Source organism: Carettochelys insculpta, chromosome 5 (genome assembly GCF_033958435.1).
Source record: "Carettochelys insculpta isolate YL-2023 chromosome 5, ASM3395843v1, whole genome shotgun sequence".
Classification (NCBI taxonomy): domain Eukaryota; kingdom Metazoa; phylum Chordata; order Testudines; family Carettochelyidae; genus Carettochelys; species Carettochelys insculpta.
This window is the reverse complement of record NC_134141.1, coordinates 62,190,365-62,213,763: the sequence shown is the minus strand read 5'-3', so window position 1 is coordinate 62,213,763 and position 23,399 is coordinate 62,190,365. Positions and strand designations below refer to the sequence as shown.

General features: G+C 50.9%; 1 protein-coding gene across 1 annotated transcript in view; it reads right to left on the bottom strand.

Annotated features, from left to right (window-relative positions):
• Positions 1-23,399, bottom strand: part of MCC (MCC regulator of Wnt signaling pathway) — a 377,449-nt gene that overhangs the window by 316,411 nt on the left and 37,639 nt on the right. Inside the window, exon 2 of the mRNA XM_074995215.1 lies at positions 8,776-9,020. Coding sequence (XP_074851316.1) covers positions 8,776-9,020 — 245 coding nt within the window. The remainder of the gene's footprint in view (positions 1-8,775; positions 9,021-23,399) is intronic.

The window sequence follows — 23,399 nt, the reverse complement described above, 5'->3', positions numbered from 1 at the left end:
GCCCAGCCCTTGTGTCAGGGCGGGGCTGCAGGTGCATAGACAGTTTGGGGAGCCTAGCCCTCAGTTCAGGGCAGGGCAGCAGTCAAAATGCTTTCCCCTAACCGGGGTTGGCTTTAGAGAGGCAAGGGGTTACCCCACCAGGGAGGGGGTAGGGGGTCGCAGGCCCTCCCACTCCACTGTAACCCAGCCCGGGGCCCTACGGATTGCTCACACCTGAGCTTGGCAGTGGGGATCCAGGCTGCAACACACCACCATTGGCTCAGGTGGAGCGTTCCCTGGGCCACTTCCTACCTCCACCTCCATAGGCGCGGGGTCCCAATCAGCCTGGTCTGCCAGTCCCGGCTGGTAGGTCTCATCTGGGTAGTCTGCCCTCAGTGGCTCCGGCCAGTCGAACACCTCAATGTCACTGGGACAATCCACTGGTGGCAGGACTGTGGGCTCTGGACGGTCGGAGGCCTCTGCACTGCGGGCATCTGGCAGAACTCCGAGGCCTTGTTCTTCTGCGGACTCCAGTTAACTAGCCCCGGGCAGTCTCTCTGGTCCTGGCAGGGCCTTGGGGGAGGGGGCCTTCCACTGGCGCGAGGATCCCAGTAGATCTGGGAAGTCAGGGTAGTTGCCCAATGGCAGCCTTATCTGTGGCTGCCCAGGCTGGTCTGGGCAGCTGGGGGGCAACTCTTGCCAGCAGGCTGATCGGCGGCAGGTCCCCCGCCTCTGGCGCCCAGGAGCCTTGTCAGCTGCCTCCTCCCTGCTTGCCGGCCCAGCCTTTAATGGGCTTCAAGCCCTGCCTCTGACCCTTCTGGCTCTAGGCACAGCCCTCTGATGGGTGGGGCACAGGTGTTCTGGCTCTGAGCCCATCCACCAGGGCCTCTGAGCTGCCTCCTCCACCTCTGAGTCCAGAGGAGGCCACAGCACCTCGCTACACTCACCTTGTGCAGTAATGATGGTTCTGCAAAATGTGTCCCCCCGTGGGTGCTCCAGACTGGGTGCTGGTGCATCCCCATGCCAGCTGTCAGAGATTCTTCAATCGCCATGGTGTCCAGCACCATGCAAGCACAGTAGCACCTCCTTGTGCTATCTGGTGTGCGGGCTCCTTTGTTCCTTCTCCACCCTAGCAAACAGAGCAGGATTCTCTAAAGCAGCGAAGAAGGGAGGGAAGTGGACCACCCCTGAGACATACCTCGAAGAACCATCATTACTGAACAAGGTGAGTAACGTCCTCTTCTTCTTCGAGTAGTGTTCCTGTGGGTGCTCCAATCTGGGTCACTATAAAGCAGTAGTCGCACTTTGGAGATGGCTTTGGAGGCCAGTAATGATTACAGTTGACAGAACTGCCTGAGCCACTTGAATGGAGGGAGAAATCAAAGACACAAGAGTGTACTTCTGTGCAAACGTGTTGCTCGAAGACCACATTGCCACCTTGCCTATGTCCATAAGGAGTACATTCTTGAGAAAGGCGGTGATGGAAGACACGGCCCTGGTAGAATGGGTGGTGATGGCACTCAGGTCTTTCCAGTGAAGAGCATAGCAGGTGTGTGTGAAGGTGGAGATCCACGTGGAAAGCCATTGAGATGAAATGGGGCGATGCCTGAAAAGTTCCACGAAAGAGAGGAAGAGCTGAGGAGACTTGTGCCAAGGCTTTGTGTAATCGATGTAAAAGGCAAACACCCAACGAATGTCCAGGATATGTCATGCTGCATGCACAGGATCAGAGTGTGGGTTTGGGAAGAATGCAGGTAAGTGAACAGGATCATTGATATGAAAGGGAGAGGGAACCTTAGGGAGGAACTTACGATGAGGTTGGATTGTGACCTTGTCCTTGATAAACACCATGTAAGAAGATTCAGCTCCACCCCTCAGAACAAGTCCAGCAAAAAGTGGAATGTTATGGGAAATAAAGTCTATTCATCGGGGACCCTACTCCTTCAGGCAGACAACTGTGTGGGCATGCTGGCTGACTACGATTGTTCTATTATTCCAAACTCCAGGAAGTGGTGTAGCCCCTGCTGGAGCAGCAGTGCCCTGTTCTCCTGAATGTCATCCAGGAGGGGCATACTATTTGCAATGGATGTGGCAGACACGGTGGGTAGGGTCATGGCCTCTGTGGTAGTCATGAGACGCGCTTCATGGCTCCAAACCTTGGGGGTCCCCAAAGACTGTCAGCAGAAGTTGGAGGATCTCCTGTTTGACATATGTCACCTATTTGCTGAAAAAACTGACGAGGTCCTCCATTCCATGTAGGACTCTCACACTACACTGTGCACATTGGGAATGTACACCTCTCCATTCAAACAAGTCTGGCACTCTCCCTATCGGAGACCATGGGAACAGTTCTGAGAGCAGCTGCAGCAATACAAAACCTGACAGAGGCACAGGCCTCAGCGGCAAAAGCCTCACCAACAACAGCACCAGCAGTCCACAGCGGCCCACCCTCGGCAGCCTAAGCAGCAGCTTTGACGGTTTGGTTGGGAGCCCAAGAGATCTTCCCACAAACATGATCCACATACACATACGACCTCATAAAATCAAGTATTAGAGGGATAGCCATATTAATCTGTATGTGAAGAAACTACAAGAAGTCCTGTGGCACCTTACAGACTAACAGATATTTTGGAGCACAAGCTTTCTTGGGCAAAGACCCACTTTGCCAGATGCATGTCATAAAAATGAATTAATAGCTCTAGTCTTTCCAGCCTAAGCACTAGCTCTTGCTTCTTGAAAATTCTGGGCTTTCAATTTCTGTTCCTCAGCAGACTTAGAAGTAATATGCAAAGAAAGACACCAGATGGATAGGATTGCTTTTGTTCTGTGCTTATGTGGTGGTAGACCGAGGCCAAGCATGGCAGAGGAGTTCGTTAAGACCTCGTCTTAATACAGAAAGACTATATATAAGAAAGGACGGAGGCAGCATGAAAAGGAACAGTGGAGTGGACTAGGAAGAACAAGAGAAAAGAAAAAACTCTCACCAATTTTGTGGCCTAGCAGACTGAGCACAGAATGCAGGGAGGGGTCATGAAATTTCTGAGTTCAAACCATGATTAACATCCCCTTCCCCTCCCCTTCCCCCCATTCCTTGGCCTGAAGAAAGTAACCTCCCTATCTTCAACTGCATTCCTCTCTGTAAAACAGGGATAATAATAACAGAGAGAAAGCCGTGCTAGTCTATATACTATCAAAACAAAAAAGCAGTCCAGTAGCACTTTAAAGACTAACAAAATAATCTATTAGGTGATGAGCTTTCGTGAGACAAACCCACTTCTTCAGACCATAGCCATACCAGAACAGACTCAATATTTAAGGCACAGAGAGCCAAAAACAGTAACCAAGATTGCAAATCAGAAAAATATTATCAAGGTGAACAAATCAGAGAGTAGAGGAGCAGAAGGGGGGTGGAGTGGAGTCAAGAATTAGATTAAGCCAAGTATGCAAAACAGCCCCTATTATGACCTAAAATATTCCCATCCCGGTTCAAACCATGTGTTAACGCGTTGAATCTGAATATAAAGAAGAGTTCAGCAGCCTCTCTTTCCAATCTATTGTGAAAATTCCTTTTCAGTATGATGCAAGCCTTCAGGTCATTAACAAGAATAAAAATAATAATTTTTTATATGGAGATATACCTATCTTATAAAACTGGAAGGGACCTTTAGAAGTCATCAAGTCCAGTCCACTGTGCTCAGCAGAACTTACCACCATTTCTAGCAGGCTTTTTTGTTTTGTTTTGTTTTTTAAGTATATTTGCCCCAGATAGCTTCATCAAGGATTGAGCTTGTAACCTTGGATTTCAAGGGACTAATGCTCAAACCACTGAGCTATCCCTCCTACCTTGCTAGAGGGCATGCTAGGACAATTCTCTAGTCAATTACTGCAATGCGTGAAAAGCAAGATTATCTAAAGGAGTCAAGTTACAACAATCAGTTGGAAATAATTATTATGAAATTTTATTTTTACTTTCACATTGCTCTATAATGGCATACAGTGATTGAAGTATTGTAAATGTAAGTTTTTAGCTTTATTTTAAATAGGCACGTACATATTTTTGCATCTCTTTGAGAAGATAGCTGTAAGTTCTGCTTTTTTTCAGAGAGCCTTCACTGTGTGCTGTCTGTACAATCTCCAAACAAAATCCTTAATGTAAAAGTCATTTCAAAGAAGGCAGATTCCTTTGCTGCAGGTCACTAGGACCCCTAGTGCTCAATGGCAGCCAAATTAATTGGGAGTTTCTGTAATTTATGCACTCTATATGGACACTGGATAGAAACTTTCAAGGGGTAACAGCAGCTGATACAGTGCATGAAAATAAATCTTGAGGAAAGGCCTATAAACAGTCCTTGAAGACACTGTTTTTTAAAAACAGTGCACCCTCCTCAAAAAAGTCAGCTCCCATCAAGTTTATTTGTATTAATTAACACATCTCTTGGCTGGAGCAATGTTTACAAAGCAATAGGGAGCAGGTTCAAATAACATCACTAGCTCTTCAAGTCCTGACTAAATAAAAAGAGGATATGTACCTCTGAAGAGCTGAAAGGTGGTGAAACTTACAGCTCACTAGTTAGTACTGCTACCATGAGCCAGATCACATTGGTCATGTCTACACTAACCAAAAACTTTGAAATGGCCATGCAAATGGCCATTTTGAAGTTTACTAATGAAGCGCTGAAATACATATTCAGCGCCTCATTAGCATGCGGGCGGCCGCGGCACTTCGAAATTGACGTGGCTCGCCGCCGCGCAGCTTGTCCAGACGGGGCTCCTTTTCGAAAGGACCCCGGCTACTTCCAAGTCCCTTTATTCCCATCTGCTCATAGGAATAAGGGGACTTGGAAGTAGCCGGGGTTCTTTCGAAAAGGAGCCCCGTCTGGACGAGCCGCGTCGATTTTGAAGTGCCGCAGCAGCCCGCATGCTTATGAGGCGCTGAATATGCATTTCAGCGCTTCATTAGTAAACTTCAAAACGGCCATTTGCACGGCAATTTCGAAGTTTTTGGCTGTGCTGCAGCGGCTCCAGGTGTCTACCAGAATAGTTACCCTCCTGGACGTCATCCTCAGGGTGCAACGTCCGCAGCCGGTCCCCCTGGGTCATCTGCCGCCTGTGGAGCTTCCCCACAAGCAGTGACTGGTGGGACCGGCTGGTGCTGGAGGACTGGGGCGATAACTGGTAGCTACAGAATTTCAGGATGACCAAGGGGACATTCCAGGAGCTGTGCCACTGGCTTGCCCCAGTCCCCCAGCACCAGGACATGAACCTGAGGCTGGCACTCCCCCCCACACAAAAGGGTGGCCATCGCCCTATGGAAGCTGGCTGCTCTGTCCAGTTACCGATCCATCTGCCATCAGTTCGGGGTGGGCAAAGCCACCGTCGGGGCCGTCCTCATCGAGGTAAGCCGTGCCCAGCTCACACCTAGGCTGCATGCGGGGGGCAGCCTAGCGACAGGCATCATCGGGAGAAAGACGGGCACCGGGGCAGGGATAGAGATGGGCATGGGCAGGCACCCCGGGGACAGAGGTGGGGATGGGGACAGGCACGGGCAGGCACCCTGGGGAGAGGGGCAGGGATGGGGACAGGCACGGGCGGGCAAGCCGCACCCCACCCCACACTCACAAGAGCACCTCCCTATGCCCTGCAGGTCATCCAGGCGATCAACAAGGTGCTCCTGAGGCAACTGGTTTGTGTCGGGGACCTGGACAATGCCATCTGGGGATTCCAGGAGCTGGGTTTCCTCAACTGCTTCAGGGCCCTGGATGGCACCCACATCACCATCCGGGCCCCAGAGCACAGCCGTGGGGGCCTACTTGAATTGCAAGGGCTACCACTCGGTGGTCCTGCAGGCCCTGATCAAACCAATGGCCAGTTCCAGGACATCTATGTGGGTTGGTCTGGCTGTGCCCATGACGCGAGGGTCTTCAGGAACTCAGGGCTGGGACGTCATATGGCCTAGGGGACCTTCATCCCTCAGCGGGAGCTCCCCATCGGGAACATGACGATGCTGCCCTATATCATGGCGGACGTGGCCATACACCGGGCACAGCCAGCCGAGCAAGGACCTTTTTAACGAGTGGCTGAAGTGCACCCGGAACACTGTCGAGTGGGCATTCGGCCGCCTCAAGGGGCGTTTTAGATGCCTCTGCACCAGGCTGGAGGTGGGGCTCCCCAATGTCCCAGCGGTGGTCAGGGCCTGCTGTACCTTCCATAACCTGGTGGAGGCAAAACACGAGCCCTATATGCAGGGGTGAGTCACCGAGGTGGGGTGCAGGTACGAACAGGCCCCTGCTGCCCCATGACACCAGGCCTAGCAGGACGGGGTGCATGTTAGGGAGGCCCTGTGCCAGGCCCTTGAGTGAGGTCCACAGTAACCCCCTCCTCACACTGCACACTCCCCTCCACCTGCACCCTGCACACACACTCCCCCACCACCCGCACCCTGCACACATATGCACACCCACCAGCATACATGCACGGGAGACACAGAGTAAACCATATAAACAAACTGTTTATATGAAAACAATGTGCCCCTCATTATCTAGGAGGAACTATATACACGTGTGGGGGGAGGGCGAACGGGGAGAACTATTTACATGGGAGGGGAGAGGGTGAATGGGGAGCCGGCGTGGGGGGCCTCACCCCTCCACGGGACTCGATGGCCAGGAGCCCCATCGCCCACCCCTTTCTCCCCATGTCCAGGGGCCCCACCAGGGCTGGGCTGGGCCGGTGGCACAGGGAGGTTGGGGCACAGCTCGGGCACGGTCCCCGCACCTGTGCCGGGCTCAGCACGGGGGGAGGGGCGGGGCTGGGGGCTTGGCCTCCATCTGAGCAGCCCAGGCCAGCAGAGTGTGGGCCAGTGGATGAGGCTGGCCGGGAGGGAGCTGGGAGGGAGCAGGGCTTCCAGGTCGGTCTCCTCGGGGGGGCTGTTGTGGGGGAGGCAGGGGGATGTGGGATTGGGGCTGGGGGGAGACCTCTGGGAGGGAGGGCAGGGGATGCACGGGCATGGGGGATTGGGGGGGCAACAGGGGGTGTGGTGCAGGAGTGACCCGTGATGGAGCAGTGGCAGGGGCCAGGTGGCTGACCATGTCCTGGGTAAGGGCGTCCAAGTTGGACGCCACCTGGTCCCATGCCTGCCGCTCCATGGCAAGCCACTCCCACACAACTCTCGTCAGCTCCCTGAAGGCGGCCGTGTGGGCCATGTCCCCTGACTCCTCCTCCCGGCCTGGTGACGCCGGCAGAGGGACCAGTGGCAGCCTCACACTGTCCCGGACTGAAGCCTGGGCCACTCCCCCTTGCCCTCCGTTGTCGGGCTCCCCGGGCCCGTTGCGGGGCTGGTCCAGCTGCTGGAGCCACGGAGACAAAGAGGAGAGGAACAGGCCATTAGTACCCGTGAGGGACCCCCTGAACCTCCCCATCCCTCCCACCCCATCCCGGCGGTCCTGCAGGGACTGCATCTGGGGTTCCCCGTCTCGGCTGCGGCAGCACTGGCTCTCCTCTGCCTCCCTCAGTCCCTCCGCCACCTGGTGGCCCATGGTACTGTCCGGCCCCCATGGTGCTGGGTGCCACATCAGCCTTGTGAGGGTGGGGCGGTGGGGCTGTCTGGCCCGCCCATGCCCTGGGGCTGATGTCTCTGTGGGTGGGCTGCGGCCACCCTGGGTGGGACTGTGCGCACCCTCCCCCGCCCACCGGTGTGCAAGGTACATACCTATGGGTCCCTCCACGAATTCAGGCGAGACGCGGTCGGGGGGGGGCCTGGCTGGATGGGCCCGAGGGGACATCGATGATGAGGGCCCCCTTGCTAGAGCCCTCATCATCGCTGGTGTCCCGAATCCGTTGGGGGCACCTGAGGGTGGCCAGTGGTCTGGACCAGTCCTCCCCCTCGGTCCCCATCCCCATCAGCTCAGCTGGGAGGTCAGCGGTGTCCAGGTACACAGCCAGGGGGTCCTCCCTCCTTGGGACCAAGGAGGCGGTCAAGTTCTTGGAAGTAAGGGCAGCTGGTGGGCGCTGTCTCTAACCACCCGGCCGTGTCCTGAGCCCGGCAGTACGCCTGCCAGAGCTCCTTGACCTTGGACCTCACCTGGTCCAGGGTCTGGGTGGGGTGACCCCGGCCAGTGAGGTCCTTGGCCAGGCGTTCGAACGTCATGGTGTTCCAACGCCGGACCCCCATCTACTGCAGGACCTCCTTGTCTTCCCACAGGGCAAGGAGGTCCTGCAGCTCAGCCTCTGTCCAGGAGGGGGACCAACGCTTGGGGGGCTGGCTCCCTTCCTGGGAGGACTCCCCCCAAGTCCCTGGATGGCCCCTGGGGTAGGCGGGAGTCCTGACTGCTGGCTATGGTGCCGGAGGTGCTGCGGCTTCTCCCGGGGCATCGCGGCTGGGAACTGTGTGAGTGGTAGTGTGGGCTCCCTGCTGCCCGCACGCTCTCAGCTTCCTGCCTGAGGGCTTCCGGGAGCCTGCATGCTGGAAGGTGGCTGGATGCTGGAGCCATAGAGCTCTGCTTGTGCTGTGAGCAGAGCATCTATACTTGCACTCTTTTGAAAGAGGGTGCTTCTTCCATCCCGGGAGTGGAGGACCAACTTTGAAAGAACGGGGCAGTTCTTTAGAAGTTAATTTCGAAAGAGCACCGTGTCAATGGAGATGCTCCGCGGGTTCTTTCGAAAGAACTCAGTCTTCCGATCCTAATTTCGAATGTACTTGCTAGTTTAGATGCACCCTGAGTGAAATCCCACTGAGTTAACAGAGCCAGGAATTCTGCCTTCGTTATTTACCTCTGGAGTTGTATTTAAAATTGTACCTACCTAAACTGTTATCACTGCTGGTTGGCCAGGAGGTTATTCTGTCCCTTAACTTCTTTTTACAACAGTCATCTGATTTCACGGAAAGCTCCACTTCCTCTTTCCTGATTTCTCGCACAAGCTGCATGCGGCACCGAGTAAAATCCTGAAAGGAAATCTTCCCATTTTCGTCTGCTCCCAGTTGGTGCATGATCTCAGCAACAGACTCCTCCATATTCAACTGACGGCACACCATCAACAAGTCATTCCTGGGGAAGAAGAGAGGGGGCAGTAAGAATGGGGAGAGAAGAAAGAATTAAAACAAATAGTTTATAAAACAATGATAACTTTGTCTAATTTGGAAATCCGTTGATTCACAGACATTTAAATCTAATACAGCAGCTGTGAATTTTATGAATCCAGTAAGGGAACTGTGAAATCGGTGGACTTCAATCACAGAAATAATGCCTGAACAAAGTAAAGTTATGAACTCCAGTTGCTTCTTGGCAAAACCGCACAAGACAACCCCAATGAGACGGTATGCCCAGATATTAATTATATTTGCCAGAAAGATTTAGACTCCTATCCAGTAATGCTGAAGCAAACACAAAAATAAAAGAAAAGGGGGAGAATACTAAAAACAATTTTATTAACGTATAAAACCCCAATTTTACAGTTATTAACATTTCTCCCACCAGAGATACACAGAACTAATGAGAACCAAGCCTTGCAACAGTACATCAGTTGTCTCCCAACTGTGTGGTCACAACTCCAAATGGGGTCATGGGTCCAATAAGCCAGATGTAGCTCATGAGACAATGCTGTCTGCCCCAAACACCAAGCCAGAAGGTTGCCATTTTAATCTACAAAACGGTGGTATCCACACAGCACGATCTCATACATACACTGTGTCTAAAAAAAGGCGGTTTCTCAGCATTGCACTGGTGGAGCAGGTGCAGACATGTTGGCTGTGGAGAAGTGGCTATGTAAGACCATATGTTGCGTTATGCATCTGTCTGGGGTAACAGGAAACAATGAGTTTCAAGATGGCAGCATGACACAAAAGTTTGGCAATGAATCCCTGCGTTACAGTGTCCTGAAAGAAAGTTCTCAGGGGTAAATCTCAGGAACAGATATTTTTATAACTAATTTCTCAGAAAGTGGATGAGTGCATCAGTTTTCATTTCACTCAGGAGAGCTAAAGCAGTAAGGTAAAAACCCAAGGAGAGAGGAAAACAAGAAAGTAGAAATATTATTTTGAATAGCTGGTGTCAGGCCTGTTCCCAGACTTTCTGACTGCCTTTTAAAATCTTACTTGTTCCAACTGTTCAATGAAAGTGACAACAAGGAAGGAAAATTCTGAACTGAGATCTACACATTCCTCCAAATCTCAAAAAAGACACAAGGAAGTTGCAACAAAACCAGTTCTAGGGGTAGGTGTAACTGTAAGTATCTAGTATCTTTTAGTCTGAAATGTAACTCAGGTTGAGGCACATAAATCAAACTCAACACACTGCCAAAGAAAAGCCATTCAAAGACACTGGGACTGATACACTCTTGGTTTTATCTGAAGGAGGGAAGAGCCATTGGAGAGTCCCTTGGACTCTGATTGGGCAACAAGGGAGAAACCTTTCACAGATGTTTGCATGCCTCCCATCCCAAAGATCCTTCTTTTGCTTTGTCTCCAAAAGGGGACAGAACACAATTTGTAGAAGAATAAATGAATGCTAGCAGTTGAAATGATAGATAGGATAAGGCACAAGAGTCAAAAATGGCTTAATACTAACCAGGTAAAAATAACATTGAATGGATTTAAAACTGGTTCCTAAAAAAGGAACAGGTCACAGGCATGAACAATGAGATTTCTGAGGAACAGTATGAAGGAATGTACCTCCAGGAACCCACAGTTCAAATATCTGGGCTATATCTACACTAGCCCCTGCTTTTAGAAAGGGGGATGCTAATGAGACACTTTGGATATGCTAATGACTGCTAATGCAGTGCCTCATTAGCATAATGACGGCCACAGCACTTCGAAAGTGCTGCTTTCGATCACACAAAGACCCCACAGACTTCGAAATCCTCTTATTCCTATAACCAAATAGTGTAGACATAGCCCTGATATTCCCATTAAAGATCTATGCTCAGTGACATAATTAAAAGGTATGCTTTGGTGACTCACAGCCCTGGAGCAGAGCTCAAAAAATTCACTCACAAGTGAAACACTCCCTGACTGACAAAGGACCTATGTTATCAATTTCTAGTGTTTGTAAAAAAAAAAAAAAAAAAAAAAGTTTCTTATGCATGTAGTGCAAATACAAGACAATTTAATTTAATACTTTGGAAACCAGTAGTTTTCTGAATATGGTGCAGGAAGTTAGTGTGGAATAAGCACCTGAAAATTTTTATATAATACATTTACAGCCTGTGTTACACTACAGCCATTTGATATTACAGTCAACATCCATCTGTTCTATAGAAAAAGTTAGAGATTGCCTGGAGCTTTATAAATCCGTAATTCCAGCACAGCTGCCCCACCAGGCCTCCTGGCACACACTTTTATAGTGGAACTAGAATATAAAAATTATAATAGTACACATTCTTCATGACAGTGTATTTTAGCCAACTATTTCCCCACTTAGCTTAAGCATGAGTTTATCACAGAAGATGTAAATTACATATTGTACACCAACTATAAATAACTGGTAATTTCAATTTTATGCATATTTTTATTTTTCCACTATGTACAGAACAAAAATGTACACCATTATGTTTGATATAACTACTGATTTCATTGTTATTTAAAAAGTGTGTTGTGCAATGGTATGCTTGCTGCACATGAGTGCTTCCTCCAGCACAACATGTATCCCTGCCTGTTTCCCCTTCATTGGTCAACAGGAAGGAATGAAGTCTCTCAGTGTCCACTTCAAAATGCCATTCTTGGATGTAATTTATTCATGTACACATGACAGTCCACAGAACCTGCATGATAAAACAGCTCTCCCCAAAACTGCAAAGTATCACGGGTCATTGGCAGCTTTCCATGCTTCTTGCTCCCAAGAGCCGCATCTACACATGCCGGCTACTTCGAGTAGCCGCGCCAACTTCGAAATAGCGCCCGCCACGACTACACATGGCGAGCACTATTTCAAAGTTGACTCGACGTAAGGCGGCGAGACATCGAAGTTGCTAACCCCATGAGGAGATGGGAATAGCGCCCTACTTTGACGTTGAACGTCGAAGTAGGGCACGTGTAGCCGATGCACGTCCCGCAACATCGAAATAGTGGGGTCCGCCATGGCGGCCATCAGCTGAGGGGGTTGAGAGATGCTCTGCCCAGCCCCTGAGCTTGATGGTCACCGCGTGCAGCGGCCCCTTAAAGCTCCCCGTCCCTGCCTTCCTGTGCAGGAAGCTGAGAGAGTGTGCAGGCAGCAGCCCAGCCGTGCGGCCAGCCTGCACGCCTCACAGCAGCCCACAGACACCTCCCCCGCTGCGATGGCCACCCGCCAGCCCCCCAAGCGACCCCAGGGCACCCCACCCCAAGGGGAGCCAGGGCTCACAGGCTGGCAGCCAGCCCGGGAAGCAGCAGCGGGGCCCCTCCTGGATGGAGGCCGAGCTTCGGGACCTGCTGGGGCTCTGGAGTGAGGAGGAGGTGCTCCAGGTAATGGGGAGCAAGAGGCGGAATGCGGATGCGTTCGCTCGGCTGGCCGAGAGCCTGGCCGCCCGGGGTCACCCTGCCCGCGCTCCTGACCACGTCAGGAGTAAGGTTAAGGAGCTGTGGCAGGGTTACGCCCGGGCCCGGGATGCGGCCGGCCGATCTGGGGCCGCCCCCGTCACTTGCCCCTTTTACAGGGAGCTCAGCAAAATCCTGGGCCCCCGGCACACCTCCTCCCCTCCGGCCACTCTTGATACATCGGCCGATGAGCCCCAGCAGGCCCCGGAGGTGGAGTCCGCCCCGGAGGCAAGCCCCGCACCCCAGGGGCCCCTCCAGGAGCCCACCCCTGGGGCATCAGAGGAGGAGGAGGAGAAGGAGGAGGGATCCTCCTCCAGTGATGGGGGGCTCCAGATCACCATCCCATCCCGGAGCTCCAGCAGGGCGTCTGCCCACCGGGTGTCCCCTGACCGTGAGAGCAGACCATCAGGTATGTAACCCGCGGTGCACGTGACCAGGGCCCTCCACATGCCCAGATGACCATGGCCCCAAGGACAGCAGTGGCATGTCCCTCAGAAGAGTGCATCAGCCCCTGCCCCCCCAAGCACGACAGTGCCATGCCCCATCCCTGGGGATGGGGGGAGCGGAACCTAGGGTCCCCCGGGGGGAGGGGGTGGGACACCCATCAGCAGCAGCAGCAGCATCTCCCGGGGGCGGGGATGGGGAACCAGCAGCAGAGGGGTGGGGGGACAAGGGGCATGGCTCGGGGCCCACACTAACGGCTGTCTCCACTCTTCTTCCCCCCTTGTGTTCCGCAGCTGCACCATCGGAGGGACCGGAGAGCGCCGGCGAGGTGTCAGTGGTCCCGGAGAGCCCACTGGGGCCATCACTCCAGGCCAGCCCCTCGGTGGAGCACCGACCAGCCCCAGGGCGGGGACGACGGCAGACCCAGCACCACTCCCGAGTGGCGACGGACCCCCAGCTGCTGGCAATCCTCCAGCGACAGCTGGAGGTCTCAGAGCAGCGCCTGCAGGTGGAGGAGCGGCACCTCCAACTGCAGGAGCGGGCGCTGGCCTGGCACCAGGAGGCATGGGGGGCCTTCATGCGCACATTTGAGCGCATCGCGGACTACCTGGCCCCCCATGCTGCGCCAGCCACCGCTCTGCCCACCCTGCCTGCTCCACCCGCCACTCCACCTGCCGTCACACCGCCATCCGCCACCGAGGGCCCTTCCGCCAAGTGGGACCTGGGGCCTGCTGACACCCGCGGGCCATATCTCCCGGTCCCCAGCCAGCCCCGGCCAGGGCTGAGGCCAAGGCGCGGGTCGCGGCCGCCCACCACCAGCGCTGGACATTAGGCGGTGTGGAGCCCAGGGTGTGACCCCCCTCCCCCTCCCCCTCCCCCTTTGTACATATCCCCTTTACTTGTGTTTTGTAAATAGTTTGTATTAGACCCCTGTTATTTTATGATGATACCTGCCCCCCCATGTAAATAGCTCTCCCCTTCCTTGTCTTCCCCTTTTTTTTCCTTTCATCATATAATACATATATATAATATTTATTTTGGTTGTAAATAGTATAATAATAATAAGAGTTCAACGTTTTCTGGTTTCACAAACAACATGTCTATTTTTATTTACAAGAAAAGTCGGGGGGGTGCTCTTGGGTGCTCTGTGGTGTGGGCGTAGGGGCAGGGAGTGTTGTGGAGGATGGGGGGGTGCAGTGGGGGGCCTGCCAGCGTTCACCCCAAGGCCTCGTCTAAATGGGCCCGCAAGGCCTCCCGGACCTGGGTCCCTTCAGGGTCCACCTGGCGACTGGGGGCAGTTGGTGGCTGCACATCGGCCCTGCCAGCCTCCACAGCCCAGCCCTGAAAGAATGCCTCCCCCTTGCTCTCGACCAGGTTGTGGAGAGCGCTGCACACACCCACAATCTGGGGGCTGTTGGTGGGGCCCACATCAAGGCGGGTGAGGAGACACCTCCAGCGCCCTTTGAGGCGGCCAAATGTGCGCTCCACCACCTGGCGCACATGGTTCAGGCGCATGTTGAAGCGCTCCTGGCTGGCTGACAGCTGGCCTGTGTAAGGGTGAATGAGACAGGGCCAGAGGAGGTTTGCTGCATCTGCGATGATGCAGAGGGGCATGGTGGTGTCCCCCACAGGGATCTCCCGCTGGGGGATGTAGGTCCCCGCCTCCAGCCTGCAGCCCAGGCCCGAATTCCGGAATACCCGGGCGTCATGGGTGCTGCCAGGCCAGCCCACATATATGTCCAGGAGGCAGCCCCGGCTGTCCACCAAGGCCTGGAGGACCACTGAGTGGTAGCCCTTCCTGTTTAAGTAGCGTCCTCCACTGTGCTCCGGGGCATGGATGGGGATATGGGTCCTATCCAGAGCACCGAAGCAATTGGGGAAGCCCAGGGTGGCAAACCCCACGATGGCGGCATCTGGGTCCCCAAGCCGCACGGGCCTGTGGAGGAGCAGGGCGTTGATGGTGCAGACGACCTGCAGGGGAAGGACATGGAAGAGCACCAATGAGGGGTGTGCAGGGTGTGTCTGGCCCTCCCCTGCCAGGGCTCCCCTCCCCTGCCCCCATGGGTCCTCTTACCTCCATGAGGACAGCCCCGATGGTGGCCTTGCCGACGCCAAACTGCTGGACCACGGATCGGTAGCTGTCTGGAGTGGCCAGCTTCCAGAAAGCGTTGCCGACCCGTTTCTCCACGCTGAGGGCACGCCGCATGGCGGTGTCCTGGTGCCTCAGTGCGGGGGTGAGCCACTGGCATAGCTCCAGAAATGTCTGCCGGCTCATCCGAAAGTTCTGGAGCCAGCGGTCATCGTCCCACTCTCCGAGCACCAGCTGCTCCCACCAGTCGGTGCTCGTGTGGTAGCTCCACAGCTGGCAGCGTGTGTGGCGGGGGGTGGGGGGGCTGCAGGGTTTGGGGTTCCTTCCTCCTCTCCTGGGGGCAGCTCCTCCTCTGTGGCTAGGATGTGATCAGCTGCCTCCTGCATGGCACTGAGCAGGGTGAGCACTGCTCCTACAGGGGCGGCTGGGTGGACCTCTGGCTGCTGCTGCTGCTGCTGCTGGGGGTCCATGACTGCGTCGCCGAGGTGTGCATGCCTATGGCTCTGCAAACCGCGTGCTGTGCAGGCTGTGTGCGTCTGGGAGGAGCCCTTTAACAGAGCGGCTAGCTGTTGCCCCGGAAGTGCTAGTCCGCCCTGTGACCCTGTCTGCAGCTGTTCCTGGCACCCTTATTTCGATGTGTGCTACTTTGGCGTGTAGACGTTCCCCCGCAGCGTGTACTTCAATGTGGTGCTGCCCAACGTCGACGTTGAATGTCAACGGCACCAGCCCTGGAGGATGTGTAGATGTTATTCATCGAAATAGCTTATTTCGATGTTGCTACGTCGAAATAAGCTATTTCGATGTAGCGTTCACATGTAGACGTAGCCAAGATGTCATTTCCAGTCACCCTTCACAGAGCCCATATCTCCATTCTGTTTTCTGTCTTTTTGCCCATGTGCTAGGGCTCCACTCTCCAAGGCAATCACCTGTGAGTTCCCAGATTCACTTATCACCAGTGACATTTGTCCAGTTGCCCCAAATAAGGCCTCCTCTAACAGTTCTCCCTGTTCCCTCAGCTAGGCCTTCTTCCCTTCAAGTCCTACCTTTACTCAGGCAACAACCCTCAGGACCAACCTCTTGTTCTGGGCTCAGGTTTCCACAACCCTCACTCAAGCTTGCTGCAACAATGATTCCCATAGTGTTTCAGACACCAATCCTCTCTGCCTGTGAGTCTTACCACTGTTCCTGGGACTCACCATCTAGCAATAACCCTCGTTTCAGACTTCGCTTTCCCAACAGGCTGGTTCTTCACCTTGTTCCTACAGCTTCAGCAAAGCTCTCCTACAACTTAGGAGGGTTCTGGAGCCCTATCCAGTCCACAAACTGAGCTTGCCAACTTTCTATCTGCACAAAACAGCACAGCCTTGCCGTGTCCTGTACTCACTCCATCCCTTCTCCCTCTGTTGCTTGCTCTATCTTCATTTGCTCATTTTTAACAGGTTGGGGCAGGGGACTGGGGTGTGGGAGGAGGTAAGAGTCTCAGCTGAAGATGCAGGCTCTCGAATGGGACCAGGGATGAGGGGCCTGGAGTATAGGAGGAGGATCTGGGCTGGTGGGGCTGAGAGGTCTGTAGTGCAGGAGGGGGCTCCAGGCTGAGGCAGGTGGTTGGGTAGAGGAAGGGGGTACAAGTTCTGGGGTGGGGCCAGAAATTAGGGGCTCAGAGTGTGGGAAGGGGATCTGGATATGGGCTCTAGGACAGAGTTTGGGTGTTGGAGGGGGTCAGGGATGTAGACATGGGAAGGTGTCTGGGCTGAAGGCACTCAGACATAGTTTGAGAGTGAGCTCTGAATTAAGGCTCAGGGGTTCAAAGTGCAGGAGAAAATTTGGGGTGCACACTTGGCATGGAGTTCACCTTGGGCAGCTCCCAACAAATAGACCTTCACCTGCAAGCATCACCCCTGCAACTGGGCATCGTGGCCAACGGGAACTTTGGAGCTGGCACTAGGGGATGGGACAACATATGGATCCCCCATAGCCATCCCTCCCCCTAGGAGCAAAGGGACATGTCACTGCTTCTGGGGAGCTGTGCAGGGAGCCCCACCTCAAGGGGATTTTTAGTGGCTCAGTTAGCACCTTTTTGACCAGGCATGCAGATTGAAAACTGGACACCTGATAACCCTACCACCAACTTTCACCAACTTTTGTTCTACCAATGGCTCTATATTCCAGTTCTCTGCTGCTCCTGTTTCTTCCTAGTTTCTCCTTCCCTCCTCAGGCACCTTTCCTGACTGACTCTCCACTGTCTCATATCTCCCCACTTTTACACTTTGTGTGCCCTCATTTAAGCCCAACTAACAAGCCACATATGCACCAGATCCCACTCCCTATTAAACAAAGACTGTTGTCCAGTCGCTTATACAATCTACTGATTAGAGTGGCAACTTAGCACTGACCAGAGCTAGGACTGAGCTCTTAGACCACCTCGAGCTTTCTCTGTAACTTTGGACAAGTCATTTACCTTCTACAGTAAACTCTTTTATAACCAGAAGCCCTGGCACCGGGACGTTGCCAGATATTCAAGTAGTCTGGATAATAGAGAGGTATACCCAGCAATGCATAACGCTAAAGAAAAACAAGATTAGACATTAAGAAACAAACAAAAATGTATGCAGAGTACTTTATTTACCAACAACAGTAGCATTGTACTCTGTAAACTTATTTTGTATTTGCTATGTTTATTTGTATTTACTTACAGTATGCTGTCCTTATGGAAAACATACCTAAAATTTACTTGATCTTAAACAATTCTGTATGCTGCATTTATTTTAACTTTCACCATGCGTGTACTGTGCCTATATGAAACTTAACTAAAATGTACTTTATCTTTAACTTAAACTCTGTTTTCATGCTGGGAGATGATGTAATGAAATGTGATGTGTCTTATGGTTATAATACCAGGTATTTGAGAGTTCCAGATGATAGAATGCCAGATATGAGAGTTTACTATATATGGCTCTGTTCCCCATCTGTGAAATAGGGATAATATTACAGATTGAACCTCTCTAATTCAGAACTATCTTGTCCGGCAACATCCATAATCTGGCATGATTTTAGTTAGCCAGATGACCAGTTATCATGGGTGTGGTCAAGTTTCCTGTGATCGCATAAAGTTTGCTTACAGCCACCAGTCCTGGCTCCCAGCGTTCCGGGCTGTTATTTATCTCTAATTTGCCCTCAAATGTCTGCTAAGAGCCCAGTAAACACTGGAAATGTTGGTAATGATGCTGGACAATATTGACCTCCCAGGCTGCGTCTACACGTGCACGCTACTTCGAAGTAGCGGCAGTAACTTCGAAATAGCGCCCGTCACGTCTACACGTGTTGGGCGCTATTTCGAAGTTGAAATCGACGTTAGGCGGCGAGACGTCGAAGTCGCTAACCCCATGAGGGGATGGGAATAGCGCCCTACTTCGACGTTCAACATCGAAGTAGGGACGTGTAGACGATCCGCGTCCCGCAACATCGAAATAGCGGGGTCCTCCATGGCGGCCATCAGCTGGGGGGTTGAGAGATACTCTCTCTCCAGCCCTTGCGGGGCTCTGTGGTCACCGTGGGCAGCAGCCCTTAGCCCAGGGCTTCTGGCTGCTGCTGCTGCAGCTGGGGGTCCGTGCTGCATATACAGGGTCTGCAACTAGTTGTTGGCTCTGTGTATCTTGCACTGTTTAATGAAAGTGTGTCTGGGAGGGGCCCTTTAAGGGAGCGACTTGCTGTTGAGTCCGCCCCGTGACCCTGTCTGCAGCTGTGCCTGGCTCCCTTATTTCGATGTGTGCTACTTTGGCGTGTAGACGTTCCCTCGCTGTGCCTATTTCGATGTTGGGCTGAGCAACGTCGAAGTTGAACATCGACGTTGCCAGCCCTGGAGGACGTGCAGACGTTATTCATCGAAATAGCCTATTTCGATGTCGCAACATCGAAATAAGCTATTTCGAAGTTGGGTGCACGTGTAGACGTAGCCCCACAGTCCAGCAAATTCTCCCATCCGGCACAGGCCAGTTCCCAAGGATGCCGGACTGGAGAGGTCCAATCTGTATTTCGCTACCTCATGGAGGAGGGGGTATGGACAACCATATTAAATAAGGGCTTCTTAGACAGTACAAAATTGGTCTATATAAGACCCTAAAATAAACCAGACAAAATTTGTACTCACGAGCTTAAAGTTGAACATGTGCACATGTGTTTTCTGGCATAAGAAAGAAATAACAGAACAGAATGATAAACCAGGGACAGGGGGCTAAGGCGGGGTGTCCCCAACAAGAAGACAAGGATTAAAAGGGTAAGCAGTCATGAGATGACTTTATTTTTAGTGATCTCCCTATTTACTCTCCAAATACAGAGATTATACAATAAACAGGTATTATTTTTAAGTCTCAGAGAGGTAGCCATGTTAGTCTGTATCTGTGCAAACAACCAAGGAGTTTGCACCTTACAGATTAACAGATTTATTGGGGCCGCGGTGTCCAATATGCTGTCCGTTCACCGCATGTGGCGAACTGGTCAGGGCGATATGGCGAAGCAGCTCCTTAGAGCTGCACACATGGAGCCTCCTCTGCCCCTCCGTGGATGCTCCCCACCATTTGGTGGGACAAGTGCGTGGCAGCAGCAGCAGCAGCAGAGGTGGCTCCTTCCTGCAGCTCACTCGGGGCGGGGTGGCTTGGGACTGGGTGATTCAGGCAGTGCAGTTTGGGGCTGGGTGGCTCTGGTGAGTCACCAGCAGTTTGTGCAGTGGGGGGGTGATAGTGTGCCTGGCTGGGTGTGTGGAGGGTAGGGTGCCTGGCTGGGTGTGGGGAGACTGTCTGCCTTGTGGGAGGGGTGGGGGGGAAATGTGACTCCTGGCTGGGGGTGGGAGGATTGGGGGGGATTGTTACATTTCTTTTGGACACCACTGTATTAGGGCATAAGCTTTCAGGGAGTGGGGTTTACCTGTGAAAGCTTATGCCCTAATAAATTTGTTAGTCTCTAAGATGCTACAGGACTCCTCATTGTTTTTATCAATTTTTAAACACGCTGCAGTGTAGAGAATCTATCCCAAAGGAAGTTGTAATGTGTGGAAGGTCAGGGAAAAGGATTAATATGAATTACAAAGAACTGTTTTAATGCTTTGATAATCAGATACCAAGCAATTAGCTGAAGACTTCAAATGCTACGGAAATTATTGATCCAATTCACTCCTGAGCACATCAAACAGTCCAGAATGACATTTATCCATTTCCTTTTGTTGTGATCAGATCATCAGAATAATACACTTTTTCCCTTCGCTAATGAATCATCTGAAACAGTTTTTCCCAAAGTGTGGTATGTATGCCACCAGTAGTACTCAAAAGGATTTCAAGGGGTATGTGGCAGAACGGGTGTGGAATAAGCAATAAGATCATCTTAACTAAATTAATAAAGAATCCTGTAGTTGTAAAATATCCCTAGGAATACAATTACTGTAATTGAAAGTTATAAAAATATGAAGTAGCTAAATTATTATGACTTATAGTCAAGAGAACTCAAATTTTCTTCTAAGGCTTAAGATGCTCTCTCAGGCTTGGATCCAGCACATAAATACACAAAGCAAACACTTGAATCCGGCACATAAATATATAAAGCAAACTCCTATACACACTAATTGTCCCATGACTTCAAGAGCTCTACTTATATTCTTGAAGTCAAAAATGTGTTTAAATTCTTTGTATTGAAGCCCAAGATATGCAAATACTGGATTGCAAATGTCATTAGGCCTTAAACAAAACTTCTGTGTAAGAACTAGGTATTATCATTTTTCCTCTTGATCACAATTCATAACTCACTGATATCAACAGAAGCCTTTGATTTCAGCAAGATTTGGATCAGGCCTTTATTGTGACGGAACAGACTGAAATTAACCTACAACAACAATATCATATGATCATTCTCTGCAGGCATAACTAAATTCATGTATATGTGGGCTAAGATTTCAAAGAGGCATAACAATGTGGGGAGTCTAAACTCCTGAGGACTCTTTGAAAATCCTACCTGTAATGCAATCATACAAAAATATTTGCCAATAAATTACACACAGACTGCTTAAAGTAGATGTACTAGTACATTATCATGACAATACTGTTACAATACTCAAGTCCATAAGTATTTTAATCACCGATTAGATACTATGGTGACAAGCACTAGAGAAAAATCAAAGACACACAACCAGTCAGAACAAACTAATGGCTTGTTTACACTTAAGTGCTGTAGCTGTCATGTTGTAGTGCTTAGAAAAGATGCTATGTCAATGAGACAGCTTCTTCCATTGGCATAGGTACTCCACCTCCCCAACAGGCAGGAGCTATGTGGATGGTAGAAGCTGTCTCATCATCATAACGCTGTCTACACAAGGAGTTCAACTGGTAAGTCACTAAGGGACGTGGATTGACTGTATCTTAAAAGAGAGGAGCCAGAACAATTTTGGATCCATTTGCATCCTCCCATGTATTACCTTTGCACTTTAAGGGCCTGGTTCCTCTCTCACTTCCTGTTATCTGGTTTTACACCCACAAAACTCCTCAGGCTTCAATGATGATACTCCTGATTCACAACAGTGTTAATCACAATCACAATCTTGCCATGCCCCCTGCTGGTTGGATGTGTCTCCATCCTGTCAGCTTTTTCAGCAGGTCAGTGCTCATCTCTTGTGAGCGCCCTCCTATGGCCAATGGATCTCTCAACAGGTCTTAAAGTGGCTCCGTTCTCCAGGTTCGCGATATACACTGTCCCTCTAGCCTTTCCTTGACCCCTGTCCTCAGTGTAACCAATAGGGGTTATGTCACTACTCCACTTGGCCAGCGTACATGTGAAGATTTCTACAGTGGGGTGGAGCAGCTCATTCCTCCCTTGGGGCTGTTGGCCCACCTTTTATTCCTCTTACTCCAGCTGGGTTCTTCTAGACCAGCCCTCTTCTGGGGGTAACAGTTCCACACACATCCATTCCCTGGACTTTTCTTCAGTTAATCCTAGCAACCAGCCAGAAACTATTCCCTCACTTCCCTGATCCCTGCCAGCAACTACACGCCTTCACTCTGCAGCCAGCCAGGAGTACCTCTTGCTCCCCAAGACCCTGCTAACAGACTGAACTATGCAGACCCTTTAAGCTCCTACCCCCGTCAGGAGCAGTCATATCTTTTCTTGCTTCCAGCAACAACAGTCCTGCCTTTGGCTCTGTGGCTCTATTTTATAGGCCCTCCCAGGAACTCACTGGTCTTACCCACAGCTGATTGGTTGTTTCTTCACAACCACTCCAAACCACTTGTTTCTACTGCCTTTTTTCCTGGGATGGGTGTGGCAGAACCCTGAAGCCTTCAGGAGGCAGTTTTTGGGCCTAGTCCACCTCACTGCAGGCTTAAAGGGTATATCAGCCTTGCTGAATTATACCCTGAAAGTCTAAAATTATATTTCTCTGATTTTCTTTATAAAACACCAATTTTATTATATTTATTAAGAAATTAGGCAGCCATTTTTCCTCTCCAAAACCAGGGAAGGTATTTTCTAATTTAATATGTTGCTGCGTGCTCAAAATTATCTCTTCATCCCTACAATTTTTACTTTTAATGCAACATTCAGTTTTACTTTACTCTGCTCATTGCTTTGGTGGATTAAAAGAACCGTCTGCCCAAGAATGCGCATCCCACTTGAATATGCATTGACACATCTCCACTGTCACTTACATCATGAACAGTAAATGATTACATAAAATCAACAGCAGTTCTGAGTCACATTTTTTACACAATCTTCATCTTCGTGTACCTTTAATTTTGAACTTGTACGAAGAGTTTCCTAAAAGCAGTTAAAAAATCTACTCCCATATATTTAAGCTGTAATTAAGATGCATTTCTCAATCATCTGTAGGTAGCTAGCGAGGTATCTGCAATAATACTGAAGATCCCATGCTGCCTAAACATTTGTAACACCTAAGATAAATGATGCTGTAAGAATTTAGCAAAATAAAATATTTTCCTCTAGTTCTTGAAATTTGTTTGCTTGATGAATTTGATAACACTTTTGTATGGTAAGTTTCACAGCTTCCCTTATATAATCAGTTATATCTCAGATTCAAAAATATTTACACATAGGTAACTTTAAAAACAACAATAAAGTGGACGTAAACATTTGTTTTTTAGCAGGGACAATTTCAGCTTTTTAAAAAATCAAAATTGTTTTTGCCTACTATTATTACAAATAAAGCTTATAATAAATACGATTACTATAACTGGAAGAGAGAAAACATATAATTTGGGGTTGTTTCAGTCTTCCTACTTTGTGCATTTTGACTATGCAACAGAAATCCTGTCTTGAGGTCCGTCCTGCAAGGGATTCATGCAAGTGCCAGCCTCTGACACTTTGAATCCCTTTACAGAATCCATTCAG